The following is a 15,894-nucleotide window of genomic DNA, read 5'->3' as shown; positions in this document are numbered from 1 at the left end:
ACATCTGTTCTGTAACCATGATCATATCCTTCTTCATTAAATCTCTTATGCAAACCTGTGGGAAGAAGGCATAGGGAGGGATTTCCTTCTGGGAGCTGGACCTTTTCTATGAGGACTAAACCTCTTCATTTTCTACATTTTGTGGTCTTTGTTGGCAAGTATAGGACATAAACAGTAATAAAGCAAACCTCTCTATTTGGTTTAGCTCTTACTCGCTTTGGATTTTATTTGTTTGTGTGCAGGAATCAACATTAACAGAGGTCTCCTATGCCTGGGGAATGTAATCAGTGCTCTTGGCGATGAAAGTAAAAAGGGTGGTTTTGTCCCTTACAGAGACTCCAAGTTAACTCGGCTGCTGCAAGGTAAGAGCAATACCCAGTATAGTTCTGTTCTGTTCTATAGTTAAAAATAAATATGTAACAAAATAATATGTCGAGCTGTGTAACCCTCAGGCCAAGTGTGTTACGTTCCTACTGACTGGATATGAATGTATTTGTGCTTTATTCCACATACCCATGATTCTTAAGCCCTCTGTGTTTTTGTTGTCTTGTCTTATCTTTGAGTGCAAATGCTTTGGGGTAGGGGGCACCAACAACTCTAAATCTATCCTGCAGTGACACTGTATGGAAAAAACCTTGAGACACTCTAAACTACCTTTTTAAAATACATTAATCACTAGTATCAACAAATCGTAACTGAATGGTTACTGCACCATGTCACTACAAGACAGAGCTAAGACGCTGCGTCCCTTAACATTTACACCTTAATGTGGGTTTTTTTTGGATTTCTTAAGTTTAACCTTAACTCTGAATTTTCTGAGTTTGTAATGCTTGTTTTTGTGATAAACACACTACAAGAATGTTGTCATGTACCCTAAATTCCTGATCTGGAATCTTTAGTCTTCATCTTAATGACACTTTAGTCTGGGAATAAAGGAAATAGCTCAATTTATTAAATTAGTTTTTCAGTCTTCCTTTTCACAGTGCAGTAACTTGCTACACAAAACCATTTTACATCTTTCAAAACATGGACTGTAAGGTGCCATAATCTTCTTAATAAGAAACCCAGTTGAGTGAGCTGAATTTGAGTAGGGCCATTTGTGCCCTTCTCAGGAGGCTTATGGCACAGAGCTGGGTAATACAGACTCTGGGTGCAAAAGTAATAAGCCATGCTGGGCAGCTCATTGCCAGGAGGAGTATATTTGTTCAGATCCTCAAATGAAGGAGAATGAAGTCTGATCTGATGTTTGGCTGTCCAGAGTATCCATGAAACTTCATCCTCCAGGGGAGCTGATGCCAGCAGAAGTAAGAGTACCTGAAACATTGATATAGAGAATTGTGTAGCTGCTTGACATGAGACTCACGTCAGCGGCATGTGATGTCAAACCACCGGCATTTGGAGTAGAAACAGGCAAAATAGCATATGTGAAAAATGTTCTTTAACTTTTTGGGGGAAGAAGGAAGTGGGGTGACATATTTCAGTGGGGCTCTTACTAGTTGTAACCTGGAAAGTTTGCTTTTCTTACCAGTGTTTCTTGTAATGGGAGAAATCAGCTATTTAGTATTAAATGACTAGCACATTAGCCAACAAGAGGTTTTGACCATTGTGTTTTATGGGTGTGGTGCACTCTTCTAGCTCTGGTTTCAGAGTAGCAGCCGTGTTAGTCTGTATTCGCAAAAAGAAAAGTACTTGTGGCACCTTAGAGACTAACAAATTTATTTGAGCATAAGCTTTCGTGAGCTACAGCTCACTTCATCGGATGCATTTGGTGGAAAAATACAGTGGGGAGATTTCTACACACACACACACACACACACACACACACACACACACGAAACAATGGGTTACTTGCACTACATTGATGACATCTTCATCATCTGGACCCATGGAAAAGAAGCCCTTGAGGAATTCCACCATGATTTCAACAATTTCCATCCCTCAACCATCAACCTCAGCCTGGACCAGTCCACACAAGAGATCCACTTCCTGGACACTATGGTGCTAATACGCGATGGTCACATAAACGCCACCCTATATCGGAAACCTATTGACCGCTATTCCTACCTACATGCCTCTAGCTTTCATCCAGATCATACCACACGATCCATAGTCTACAGCCAAGCGCTACGATATAACCGCATTTGCTCCAACCCCTCAGACAGAGACAAACGCCTACAAGATCTCTATCATGCATTCCTACAACTACAATACCCACCTGCTGAAGAGAAGAAACAGATTGACAGAGCCAGAAGAGTACCCAGAAGTCACCTACTACAGGACAGGCCCAACAAAGAAAATAACAGAACGCCCCTAGCCATCACCTTCAGCCCCCAACTAAAACCTCTCCAACGCATCATCAAGGATCTACAACCTATCCTGAAGGACGACCCATCACTCTCACAGATCTTGGGAGACAGGTCAGTCCTTGCTTACAGACAGCCCCCCACCTGAAGCAAATACTCACCAGCAACCACACACCCCGCAACAGAACCATTAACCCAGGAACCTATCCTTGCAACAAAGCCCGTTGCCAACTCTGTCCACGTGTCTATTCAGGGGACACCATCATAGGGCCTAATCACATCAGCCACACTATCAGAGGCTCGTTCACCTGCGCATCTACCAATGTGATATATGCCATCATGTGCCAGCAATGCCCCTCTGCCATGTACATTGGTCAAACTGGACAGTCTCTACGTAAAAGAATAAATGGACACAAATCAGACGTCAAGAATTATAACATTCAAAAACCAGTCAGAGAACACTTCACTTCAATCTCTCAGGTCACTTGATTACAGACCTGAGAGTGGCTGTCCTTCAACTTCAAAAACAGACTCCAATGAGAGACTGCTGAATTGGAATTAATTTGCAAACTGGATACAATTAACTTAGGCTTGAATAGAGACTGGGAATGGATGAGTCATGACACAAAGTTTAAACTATTTCCCCATGGTATTCCCCCCCCCCCCCCCAACCTCTCACTGTTCCTCAGATGCTCTTGTTAACTGCTGGAAATGGCCTACCTTGCTTGTCACCATGAAAGGTTTTCCTCCTCTTCCCCCCCCCCCGCTGCTGGTGATGGCTCATCTTAAGTGATCATTCTCCTTACAGTGTGTATGATAAAACTCATTGTGTGTGTGTGTGTGTGTGTGTGTGTGTGTGTGTGTGTGTGTGTGTGTAAACCTCCCCCACTGTATTTTTCCACCAAATGCATCCGATGAAGTGAGCTGTAGCTCACGAAAGCTTATGCTCAAATAAATTTGTTAGTCTCTAAGGTGCCACAAGTACTCCTTTTCTTATAGCTCTGGGTTTTCCATCACTAACCCACTTTGACATTTTCACTGTCTCAATAATGCTTTGTCCCATTCTGTTTCTATTCAGATTCCTTGGGTGGTAACAGCCACACTCTCATGATTGCCTGTGTGAGCCCAGCAGATTCCAACCTAGAAGAAACCTTAAACACTTTGCGCTATGCTGACAGGGCGAGAAAAATAAAAAACAAACCAATAGTCAACGTTGATCCTCAGGCAGCTGAACTAAATCATCTAAAGCTGCAGGTACTGGATACTTCCCTCCTTCAGCTGGAGGCTGTTGTGCAAAGCGAAAATGAGATAATCCTCATTGCATCAAATTCATGAAAGAGAAAGACACTGAACTCACTTTGCTATGGGTCACCTTAAAGGAAATCCTTAAATGTTTCTTTGTATGCAGTGGCCTCTTCCCTAATGCCACATGCTGCTTAAGATTCTCCACTGTAAGTGTGCTGCAATTGGAACATTTATTTTCTCCATTTTTAGGTTGGGCCTTCAAGGTCAAGCTTCGGTCATGGCCAAGTGTTTGGTGTCAATCACAATTTACATTTCACATTAATTGTGCACTGGACACACCATAAGAAATGTCATTGCCACCAAAGTGCAGCCATCTCTGTAGTGAAATATGGCATCTAGCTAACACTACACAGCTATACTACCCACGTTTAGGATAGGAAATGTAGAAGGGTTCATATACAATTAATTGCAGGCAAATCTAGTTGATCAAATTCTAGTTTGCTTAAAACATAAAGGATAATGCTTTTCCCCCATTGCTCCTGGCACTCTTGTAGGGACTCTTCAATGAAGATGTGCTCATAAACTCTATCTTGTGTATCATGTGAAAGGTAACACTGTGCTGTCAAATAACACTGGAGCATTGGTTCAGCACTGTCAGAGAGGGAAAAGCTCTCTCTTAGTCATTAATATTAATTCTTGCAGCTCCAACTCTTTCTTAGAGATCAGTGTGCTCTGAGCTGATTACTATAGAGGTAGATTCAAAGTTGGGTAACTACTTTTTTTTTTTTTTTTTCCCCCCCCCTGTTTCCCTCTAGGTACAACAGCTGCAGGTCTTGTTGTTGCAAGCCCATGGAGGGACGCTTCCAGTGTCTGTCAAGTAAGAACTGTAGACGAATGCTCTTAATGTAACTAGAGGCCTTGATTCCCTGCACCTCCCCCTCCCCCTAGCTGAGTAGATCTCTTGTACTGAGGCTCTAGACTGCACTTGGTGCTAAGACAGGAACTAATTTGTCACTCAAGTATTTGTCAAGTCCTCTTTCTCACTCCTTTGTCATGCTCCCAGTATTTCGCTTCCATATGCAGCAATACTCTCTGTAAGAATGCAACAGTCTAGCTGTAGTAGAAGAGGCATGGGGAGGAACTTGGTCAATAATGGTAACATTTTAGTGATGTAAATATCTGCCTTCCAAGAGGCTGCTAACAAACACTATGAGTAACTGACTTTATTTCCTCTTTAGCTTAAAAAGCAAACGCTAGTAAATCCAGGGAGGAAATGTGTTTATGGGTTTGTTTTAGAGGGTGCATCTACTCCTAAGTGAGTGCCATTTCTCAATTTAACATCAGCCACAGTGATGCTACCTAAATAGTATCCACTTGCCTATGTGATGCAGTAACTGTTTAACTTTTATAGTGCTTGAAGGTCTTAAATTCAGGATTTGGGTTTCTCCAGTTATATCCTTCTCTCAAACTTATCCAGCCCCTGTTTGTCATAGTTCTGTTGGGGAAATGTGCGGAGAACTTCAGTCTAACTCTAATACTTCACTAAAGTTGCAGTTGAGCTGTAGTTGGTCTTGTTTGACTGGCAGCTGCTGGGGTTACCCACAAAACTTCCCTGAGCAGGCATCTGACCCTGCTTTTTAAATTGAAGGGTAGCATTTTACTGACCATGTATTTCTCCTATTGGATAAAATCCCTTGTACTTCCTCCTTCCTACAGGACACTTCTGCTGTATAGTTTTTCAATCCATCACCCAAACTGTAAATTAAAAGTAAGCAAAGGTTACTTTTCCATCTTCCTAGACTGTAAGCTTCTCAGTACAGGAGTTTTCTCTCCAATTTTCTGTCACAGTTCAGGGTGACTGCACCTGCATCTCAGCAAGAGTGCCTACCCTTAGGCTTCCAGCTCCCCAGCTGTTGCCTCTCTTAGGTGGAGATGCATGTCTCTCACCCTTCTGACCAGGGTATTTCCAGGTTGTACAGTTTCCTGCCTTCATTGTGTATACAGTTTCCTGCCTTCATTGTGTATTTCCCAGCCTGCTTAAGACAGTCTGCTTAAACAGACTTATTTGCTTTCTCTTGAGAGACTGATACCAAAATGATTGCCACAGATATATGACTACATGGTTCTTTTTAAGGAAGCCTACTTTATTCTTAAGATAAAAAGCATTAGAGAGAGAACCTATTAAAAACAATAAAAGAACCCAGAACATATGTTAATAGGGGTTCTGGTAAGCTTAAGGCCATGCCTACATTACAAGCTTATGTTGACTCAAGTCATGTTGGCACACAGCTGCTGCAGTTACTACATTGCTTGTGTGCATGTGTACTTGGCTCCTTGTGTCGGTGGTGAGCATAAGCACTCCTGGTAAGTGTACTGATGCAGAGGGCGGTGCTCCATGGGTAGGTATCCTGTTGTACAACTTGCCACTGTCCAGTGAATTGTTGTTTCGGACCCACCATGCATCTTCCTAAAAAAGTCACACAGGAGTGACTGGGAGTATGGTGTCAGCTTACCAGTTTGCAACTGTCTGCATCCCATACTTTTTGTGACTTTTGACAAAAACCTATGACACCCCCCCCCCACTATCCGCCATCTCTGACAGAAGCGTGGAGCCTGCACAGCTCAGCACTATTGTCATGAGTGTTGCGAAAACAGGGTACGTGATCCTGGAGTATTTGCAAAGCCACAAGAAAAAACAAATGAGAGGGAACGTGACATTTCCTTGGAGGACAAATAGCTGTGGAACATAGTGAGAACCAATTCAAGGCTGTTAGTGGTATTCACAGAGAAGCTGCAGCAGATGGAGCATTGCTTCCAGACCTGAGAAATAAGCACTGACTCATGGGATTGCATCATAATGTGGGTTTGAGATGACTAGCAGTGGCTGCTGAACTTTTGGATATGGAAAGCCAACTTCCTGGATCTGTGTGCTGAGCTCTCCCGAGTCCTCCAGTGCAGATACCAACATGAGCTGCACTGACCATGGACAAGTGAGGGGCATTTTGTATTAGGGAAATTTGCTATGCCAGATTGCTCCCCATCAATTGGGAATCAGTTTGGAGCTGGGGAAATCTACTGCAGGTGCTGTTGTAATACCAAGTGTGCAGGGCCACTAATTGCTGCTTGCTATGTAGGACTGTGATTCTGGGCAATATGCAGGATATATTAGGTGGATTTGGCAGCAATAGGGCTCCCAAACTGCAGTGGAGCAATAGATGGCATGCATATCCCTATTTTGGCACCAGACCACAGTGCCACTGAGTACATCATCAGAAAGGACTACTTTACTTTAGTTACATAAGTGATGGCAGATCACTGGGATTGCTTCAATGACGACAGTGTGGGCTGGTCAGGGAAGGTGCATGACATTTGCATCTTTAAGAATACAGGACTGTTCGGAAAGCTACAAGCAGGGACTTTCCCAACAGGTGGATTAACATTGGGGATGTTGAAATGCCAATAGTGATGGGGGAGTCCCAGCCTACCCTTTGCTTTCCTGGCTCATGAAGTCATACACCGGCCATCTCGACAGCACCAAGGAATAAATAATCTACCAGATCAGCAGGTGCAAAATAACAGTTGAATGGGCTTTTGGCCGTTTGAACGGTCACTGGCATTGTTTACTCATAAGATTGGACCTCAGTGAGAAAAATATCCCAACAGTTAGAGCTGCCTGCTGTGTCCTGCATAATATGTGAAGCAAAGCAGGAAAAGTTTCTGCTACGGTGGAGCAGCTGTTGGCTGAATTTGAGCAGCCAGATGCATGGGCTATTAGAAGAGCTCAGTGCTATGCTATATGACTCGGAGGTTTTGAAGACAGGTTTTTAACAGAGAGCCAGAGTAGGGTATGGTTGTGTTGGGTTTTCTACCTGTCCCTGTTCTTTTGTGCCCTGGTAAGAATCGTGTGGTGATTGCTATGCATGTAGGCATATAATTTTGTTTGTGAATGATCCTATGAGTTGTGTAACAAAAAAAAATACATTAAAAACTTAATAAACTAAGAGAACAGAACTTCTGAAGGGGAAAGGACCTTCATGTCCATTTCAACTAAACACGTACACCTACCTGTGAAAGTCACAGTTGGTGAATATGAAGCTGTGATTGTCATTAATGTTCCCTGGGATGGAATGTAAGGAGTAGTGCAGCAACCCCTAATGCCATGTGGAATGTTGAGGAGGTGCATACAGAGGTCCCCAATATTGAGTTCTCAATGGGCTGCAGAGGGAGGCGAGCACAGGATTGTTGAACTTGCATGGTCACCAGTGTGCAGCATCTGTGTTCTGCTGCCTGAGAAGCCCAGGTATGTCCTGGTGCATCTCCTTTGCCTGTTGGGACTCCTGGGCCTTTGTCCTCTCCACTCTTTCCTTCTCCAGAATGTCCACAGAGTTCATCCTCCAGGCTCTGTGCTCAAGATCAGTGCATACAGCACTGATTTGCAGGATCTCATTGAACATGTCATCCTGAGTCCTGTTCTTTCCTCTTTATCTGGCTCGGGCATTTTGCAAGTGTGGAGGGGGAGACTTCGAAGGCCACAATGGCAGCAGCTGAAGATAAAACAGAGGTACCATTATCAGCATATTCGCTACAGAAAACGACTTAAAATGCGGATCTCGCTCACCTTGCTCCCCTAAAGTTATAAGCACTACATTCTTGCTGCTTCTGCCTGGGATTGCTTGTGAATAGTGCCAGTGACATCACCAGCCATGGTCAGTATGGCCTGCTGGAGGATGTGGAAATGAGGAGGGAATTGCTCTGTTGCATGATTCTAGTAGCATAGGGCAATGGCACTGAATGCTGGCACTGTTTTCCACAGATGATGGTGGTTTTAGCTAGCATCTCACTCTTGAGGGTAACAAAGGCAGAGAACACATGGCTTATGTTCTGAAGCAACCCAGGCCCAGATGCTGCTAGTCTGTGTATTGCAGTAGTGTCTGCTGAAGTTATCGCTGAGTGGCATGGGAAAGTGTCCTGTCCTATTGTGGAGGAAGAAATAAGGCAGCTCTCCCTAGAAATTTTTGGCAGAGTACTCTCATGAGAGTATCATTGTGATCTCAGGAGGATTCAAGGGACATCCCTGTGTACATACACTACTGTGCATGCCCCCACATAATCCTGGAGGGGAATGAAAAGCAGATAGCAATTCTACCTCTTTTGGTTGTATGAATAAATTAATGAAAAGACCGTGTCTTGCAACTTTGAAAGTGCCAGCCTTGTAATTGAAAATAATGGTTCCTTTCCCTGTATCAGGCTTGCCTGTGTTTGACTGTGGTGGAGTCAAAACAAACAAATCCAGGTCCTGGCTTGCTGCGTAGCTGGATTCCCTGGTCCCCTGTCTCCCATATGCCTGTTCATCCACTACCTCCACTGTTCATGGCAGGGACTTGTGACTCGGGGCCCTCAGAGGTATCCCCGGTGCTGTGGGAGAGGTGGTGGTGTCTCCATCAATATGGTATGCAGCTTTTCATAAAAGCAGCAGGTCTGTGTGGCTTGGCACCCAGTTTGATCATTGGCCTCCCTGGTCTTCTGGTACGCCTGCCACTACTCCTTTGCTTCTCCCACAGTACTGCTGCTGGTGCTTGTCATACCTCTTCTCCTGCATCCCCTGAGCAATTTGTTCATAGTGTCAACATTTTACAGCTGGTCCACAACTGTGCCTGCACAGCCTCCTCTTCCTGCAGGCCCAGGATATCCAATATCTCCTGTCTACTCCAGGCATGAGTGCATCTGGAGCATGTAGTCAGCTGGAAAGTTGCACTCGACAATGAAGAGCTGCTAGTTATGATCGCCAAGTCTAGTAGCCAGGAAAAGGAATTTCAACAATTTGCAGGGCTTTAAAGGGGATTAGGGACTTGCAGATCTCTGTGACGCCTGGGCACTGGAGTTTGCAATGCTGACTAACACAGTCAGTGTGGAGCATTGTGGGACAGCTCTGGAGGACAGTTAGTGTCAACATAAATAATGCAGTGTCTACACTCGCACTGTGTCAACATAAACACACTGATTGTGGCTCTATGCTGCTCAGGGAGCTGATGTTACTATGTTGGCGTAACGGGGTGCTTACAGTGGTGGGAGACTGATTGTAAGTATAGGTACATGCATAGTTAGGTTGACATAAACTGCTTTGTGTCAACCTAACCGTGTTGTGTAGAGTAGGCCTAATGTATTGTGGCAAGAAAAGTCTTCCAACACTCCCCTGGGGCTTCCTTATAGTTGCTGGTTCATAACTGCTTCAGCTGAGAACAAGTACCCTCATGACAAGTTTAATGGCCACTCTTTTATACAGTTCCAGGAGTTTTTGAGCTGGAGTTTCCAGAAGTCGGCAATTAGAATACGAGTCTCTCTCTCTCTCCTCTCCTCTCCAAAGCGTGTCTTTGAAGGTTGGATCTAGAGGGGTAGAACTTGCATTCCTTTCACCCCAAGGTACTTCCTAAGGAAATCCATTTCAAACGTATTGTTCCAAAAAGACCTTTGAACTTCCTCATACCTTCCGAAGATTGCAGTAATCTTTGTCGTCTTGCTAAAGAAGTTCCATAAAATCTCACAATACTACATACACTGTATAGGAAATGAAAATGTTTATCCCACAGGTATTAACAGGTATTATCCCACAGGTATTAACCCAAATTCAATAAGGTTTAACTTAATTCAATAAAGTTCATTCAGTATTTTGTCAGTCTGTAACGGTAAACACTTCATTGGCATTAAAATAATAAACACTTGTCTCAATTAGTATGAAGCCATCAGAGAATCTGCAGTCCCTCATGGAGAAGAACCAGTCCCTGATGGAGGAAAATGAAAAGTTGAGCCGAGGTCTGAGTGAGGCAGCTGGTCAGACAGCCCAGATGTTGGAGAGAATCCTTCTGGTAAGGCTCAAAATTCTATGTGTGTAGCTAAAAGCTCTTCACTACTGTTTCCTACCTGTTGGAAATTGACCACTAACAGTGTTCTAATGCTATTCAGGAGCATCTGACTCTGGAGGACTAAAGCTGAATTTGTAGGGAACATATTAAATGTCCAGTAGCAATATGATGTTAGGCTACAGAATGCATCTGGTTCTGAAGCCTGCAGGTTTTGACTCTCATGTACTAGAATTGGAATACATTGCACTTTGCTCTGAAAATGCATTACCCACAGGAATACAACACTGAATACCAACTGTTCTATTTCCCAAGTTCTCCCATCAATCACTGTGGCTCTGTGTGTCTTGACCATTTGGAGTCCATTTGCCCGCAGTGGTTGTACTGCCAAACTTCGTGATTCCAGGGTTAAATGAGTCAAAATGTGTCTTGCATGCCAACTTCTCCCAAAAGCTCCTAATACCTGCTCTTTTCTTGGTTTTGGAGAAAAGTCCAGACTTACTTTAAATTAAAGGGAACTAACCTTCCCCTGATTGTGCAGAAACCTGTACTGAATCACAATGCGAGTCATCTTAACAGTAGAATGATGAAGCAGCTATTGCTACAAAGAAGATAGCTGTTTCCTGCTTCTTCTTCTATAATTCAGTATCTAATTGAGTTTTCTTTTCTTAGACAGAACAAGAAAATGATAAGATGAATGCCAAACTAGAGGAACTCCGGCAGCATGCTGCGTAAGTCCCATCCAGTTTCATGTGCTGCAGAAGTGCCCTGCAACACTGTTCATTTAATTGATTGGCTCTGCATTTGTTATTCCGAAGTCCATCTGTATGCAGGGAGAGTGAGCAGTATATTGGCAATACCCTATCTATTGAGCAGTCAGTCATGCAATTGCCAAGCAATACCCGTGGACTCAGTTGCATGTCTGAATTTTTTAGGTGCAAACTTGATCTGCAGAAGCTGGTAGAAACTCTGGAGGATCAGGAGCTCAAAGAGAACATAGAAGTGATTCGTGATCTCCAGCAAGTGATAGTCCAGTTGCAGGTAAGAACTGACCTAGGGAATGGGTAGATCCCTGTACCAAATGAACTTCCTACTGAGATGAACTCAGTGGTATGGTGCCAGTCTGCTAGGTAGTGGTTTCTTTAAAGCCCTGCTAAATAAGCCCTTTGCACAGGTGTGTGGCTGTTAAATGGCTCTTGGCAAGTTACTTTAATATAGACTTCCTGTTGAAACTTCAAAGCCACAAAATGACCAGTTTATGCTCAGATAGCTGCTCGCTCCAGAGTAAATGAATATCTTCAGAAGAATGCTGTGAAGTGAGACTATTGCACAAATTTACAGCCCAAAGACTGGGTAATGCAGGGTGCAAAAACAACTCTTGGAAGCTCAGGGTTTTAGCTTCTGTATTTCTAGTAAACAGCTCTATTGGAGGGAGCTGGAATTGTTTGAAAATGTCCATGTCCTTGTCTAATATATGATTCTTCATGTTCCCCTTCCTAGATGTCCCTCAAAGCTCCAACCACCCGTAAGGAACTGGCTGCCGATTCTGTGCAGTGCAGGAAATGTCTGATAGGGAGTAACTTTGCCTAGTCAATTGAGACTGCGTTCAAAAGAGGTGTTCACTGCTGCTGTTAAAATGGGATGCCAGTGGCCTTCTCTTCCTAGAGAGGAGAGTTTTTTCCAGATCAGAGGAGAGTGTAGAGAAGCCTTTGCTGCTCTAAATGGACAGCAAGGAGACCTTGTTAACTGCACTTCACTTCACTTCTCACTGCTGTACGTTTAAAGTGCTCTGTTTGTTCTACACAGGATGAAAGTCCTGCCTACGTGGCAGCATCCATGGAAGCTGTTGCTGAGATGGCAAACTCTGAGCAAGAATCTGACGCCGTAAGTAGTGGGGGGTCTGATATACTGCAGATTTTGACTATGTAAATATTCTCATTCACTCAGTAACTGCATCTTTCCCGTTCCCTAATCCCATATGTTCAGTATTTTATAGTTCCTACCATCCATCCTTCCTCCTTTACTGTATCCTTTCCTGTTTTTTTTATTTTCTCCTTCTTAAAATTATAAAGGTATGTTTTGTTGTGTTTTTTTTTTTTTTTTAAACAAAACTGCTGCTTACTTCAGTAGTATTCAACTGTTCTGCTAACTATGCTCAAACTGCCAATGCAAGCACTGAGGAGCTCCTTGGAATTCGTTTCTTCTGGCTAATAATTGTGTCTATATTCCAGCAAGCAGAAACCAGCCAGGACAGCAAGAGATCCCCAGATACTTTCACCACCCAGCATGCCCTCCGCCAGGCAGAGATGTCCAAAGCATTGATAGAATTAAATAAAGCCCTGGCTCTGAAAGAGGCCTTGGCCAAGAAAATGACCCAGAATGACAGCCAGCTGGAGCCAATACAGTCCCAATACCAGGTAAATGCTCCTTTCCAGGAAGGCCCATGGAAATATCTGTCCAGTGTTGTCCTCTTCTTCATCCCATAGGTGCATGTTTTGTAATGCTAGTGGGGGAAGGGATTAATCAGAACATGAGCATTCCCTTGGTGGTTCTCATAGTAAGAACTCCATATGTCTTGAGGTGTGGTATGAGAGAGCCTCTGTCACAGGACTCGGCCATCTCTGGAATGGTAGTCATCTAGCTGTAGGTGCCCACAGGTGGCCTAAATGGCAGTGCCTAAATGGCTGCACGTCGTTCTAAGCAGCCAGTCCTTGCTGCTTCTGATCAGGACACTGGCTACTGACTGTTCCATGTAGTCCCAGTCTTCCAACTCACCCCTCGGAATTGCTCTTCTGCTGTTGCACTGCTTAGCCTCCATGGAACTCGGCCACTGCTGCCATTGAACTGGCTTCCTCTCCTATAAGTGCTGGAATCCATCATTTTTGAACCCACCTGACTTATTGATCAAAACATGACTGCCAGACTAAAGGCTAACTGCAGGAGTATATTGATCTGGCTCTTACAGCTGCTGCATGGAGAAGTCTTCTGATTCCTCCGACAATAGTGCAGTTGTCCATCCTATTGAAGGGAAACATGGTTCCCCAAGACCTTATCTAGCCTTGTCCCTAGCCATTGGGATTTCAAGACTTGAAATCTCTCTGCTCCTGTCTCCTTTCTAGACTAATATCAAGGGCTTGGAGTCGGAGGTCAGCAGCCTGCAAAAAGAGAAGGAAGAACTGATCCTTGCACTTCACACTGCAAAGAAGGATGTTAACCAAGCAAAGTAAGGCTGGCTAGAAAGGCCAAGTAGATGAGAGAAATGAGCATCTACTGGAACCAATCAGTGGCACTTGGCCTGGCAAGTAAAGCCCTACTGGCCATTGCAGCACATACTGACTACTGAAATAAAACATAAAATCCTAAATTCCAAACTGTGTTGCAATGAATGGGCTTGTCTCCTCCATGACTATGTCCCATTTGATAAATCTGCACACTTCAGGTGCTGGGTGTAGTTTTTATTACCACACTACACAATGAACCAAGCTAGGGAATTGAATTCACACCCCTGACAGGTCATGAGGGCTCTGGGGAATCGCTTCTCAAACCTTAACTATTTCATTGAGACAATGAGTATATTTTTAGGCTGTGGAAGGGTTCATGGGTAGGAAGGTGCCTACTGTATCATGTTTTTACCTTACAGACTGGCATAAAGTGTGAGGTGGGGGGGGGAATATCCTCAACTCTGAATGAGTAAATTTTCAGTTTCTCTTGTAGAGAATCTATTCTGACCTAGTGCATCCTGCTAGGAGTTGAGATGAGGAAGGGGAGGCCCTTGAGACTTAATGCCCAGAACAGGGAGCCAAAGCATTACTCTTAGCCCTGCTACAGACTCTGATGTTGTGTAGTTCTCTCCCTGCCTCAGTTACCCATCAATAAAACAAGAATAATGCATACTTGATTTGATTTGTTGGGAAGGACTTGTCAGTCTTATTTATCTTTAAAGCGCTTTGCTGTCTGCTGATTAAATCTATTTAGAGTTTACTCCTGTTTTTCCAAATGGTTTGGGGAACAGCTGAAACTTTTGGATAACCAGGCATTCAGTTAAACAGAAGTACTATTTTTGATCTGGGCTCTAGCTTCGGGCTGGGAGGCAAAGCTCTGAATACAGTGGGAGTTGCAGGCTGAAGATGCTCTGGGGAGCTGCTTTGCTCAATTGGCCACTGTTGTCGTTCCGGGCTATGAGCCAATGAGCTCTGTGCGTCAGCCCCTCCTTCATATGTTGCCTGCCCTGGGCTATGGCTGGACACAGCCCCTCAGTGATTCCAGTGCCTGTGAAATTCCTGCATTGATGGTCACTGGCAGGGGTTTTGTCCTGGGCTGCAGGGCTCCATGATGGGAGAGGAGGGCTGACTACAGAGGCTGCTATGGATACAACTAGTTACAGGCTGCACTTTTGAACTGGGCACAATGCTGCAGCCATGGAACCAGATTGTGAGTGGATATATTGTTGCACTGGTATAGCATGAATTATACTCCTTGCTGAATATTAGTTTAGCCTGAAGAGGTTAATTGAGAAGTTATTAGTGGGCTACTTGGGGGATGCACTGTGGATTCAGATAACTAGAATTTCCTTTATCTGAAAAATTCTAGTTAAGTGGGAATGTACCGTATTCCAGTTCCAGACTCTATGGGTATGTCTATCTACACTGCAAAAAACAAACAAAAAAACCCAAACCCTGCAGCAGCAAGATTCGGAGCCTGGATCCAATGAATCGGGCTTGCATTATGGAGCTAAAAATAGCAGTGAAGACATTTGGGCTTGGACTGGAGTCCAGGCTCTGAAAACAGGTGACGAAGGAGGGTCTCCGAGCCTGGGCTTCAGTCCTAGCCCGAATGTCTTCGTTGTTGTTTTTAGCTCCATTGTGTGAACCTGCAAGCTTGAGTCATTTAACCTGGGCTCTGGGATTAGCTGCTGTCCATCTCTTTTTGGGAGTTTTAAGGTATGTTTGCAATGCAGTTGGCTCTCATTCACCTGAAGGGAACTGATCTTGTAGCGGAGATGTTCTTGGCTTGTCCAGGATCAACCATTCTACTTACATCCTGGGAAATAGATTTCTAGTGTGCATCTCCCTTCCAACCTTCCCTTTGGATTGAATGAGTTGCTGAGAAGCACAGCCAGAGTTTCTAAACTCTGCTTTATACAATGGTCAGGTCCTGGGGTGAGTGAGGGACAGCAATTCTGGGTCTGTTTTCACAGTAAGGAGAAGGCGAGTCTATTCCTGGAGAATAGCTCTACTAGGCATATATTTATAGGGTGATTCTTTGCAGGCTGAGTGAACGCCGCAGGAAAAGACTCCAGGAGTTGGAAGGGCAAATGAATGAGCTAAAGAAGAAATTGAATGAACAGTCAAAACTCTTGAAGCTGAAAGAATCTACAGAGCGCACAGTCTCCAAACTGAACCAGGAGATTCGGGTAACTAACACTGCCATATGCAGCCTCTGAGCTCATTTAATGGAGCAACTTCAGCCAGAAGATAGTGAAAACTTCC

The 15,894-nt window shown here is 44.0% G+C and overlaps 1 protein-coding gene across 4 annotated transcripts in view; it reads left to right on the top strand.

Moving 5' to 3' along the window:
* The window catches only part of KIF4A (kinesin family member 4A), a 41,936-nt gene that overhangs the window by 11,637 nt on the left and 14,405 nt on the right, over positions 1-15,894 (top strand). For all 4 annotated transcript variants that reach the window (XM_038415332.2, XM_038415331.2, XM_043492677.1 and 1 more), the window contains 10 exons: positions 243-362; positions 3,382-3,557; positions 4,364-4,425; positions 10,279-10,411; positions 11,078-11,136; positions 11,341-11,446; positions 12,212-12,289; positions 12,637-12,822; positions 13,525-13,628; positions 15,674-15,818. In XM_038415332.2, the coding sequence (XP_038271260.1) occupies positions 243-362; positions 3,382-3,557; positions 4,364-4,425; positions 10,279-10,411; positions 11,078-11,136; positions 11,341-11,446; positions 12,212-12,289; positions 12,637-12,822; positions 13,525-13,628; positions 15,674-15,818 (1,169 nt within the window). The remainder of the gene's footprint in view (positions 1-242; positions 363-3,381; positions 3,558-4,363; positions 4,426-10,278; positions 10,412-11,077; positions 11,137-11,340; positions 11,447-12,211; positions 12,290-12,636; positions 12,823-13,524; positions 13,629-15,673; positions 15,819-15,894) is intronic.

The sequence above is a fragment of the Dermochelys coriacea genome, chromosome 9 (assembly GCF_009764565.3).
Source record: "Dermochelys coriacea isolate rDerCor1 chromosome 9, rDerCor1.pri.v4, whole genome shotgun sequence".
Classification (NCBI taxonomy): Eukaryota; Metazoa; Chordata; order Testudines; family Dermochelyidae; genus Dermochelys; species Dermochelys coriacea.
This window is presented reverse-complemented; position numbering and strand designations above follow the sequence as displayed.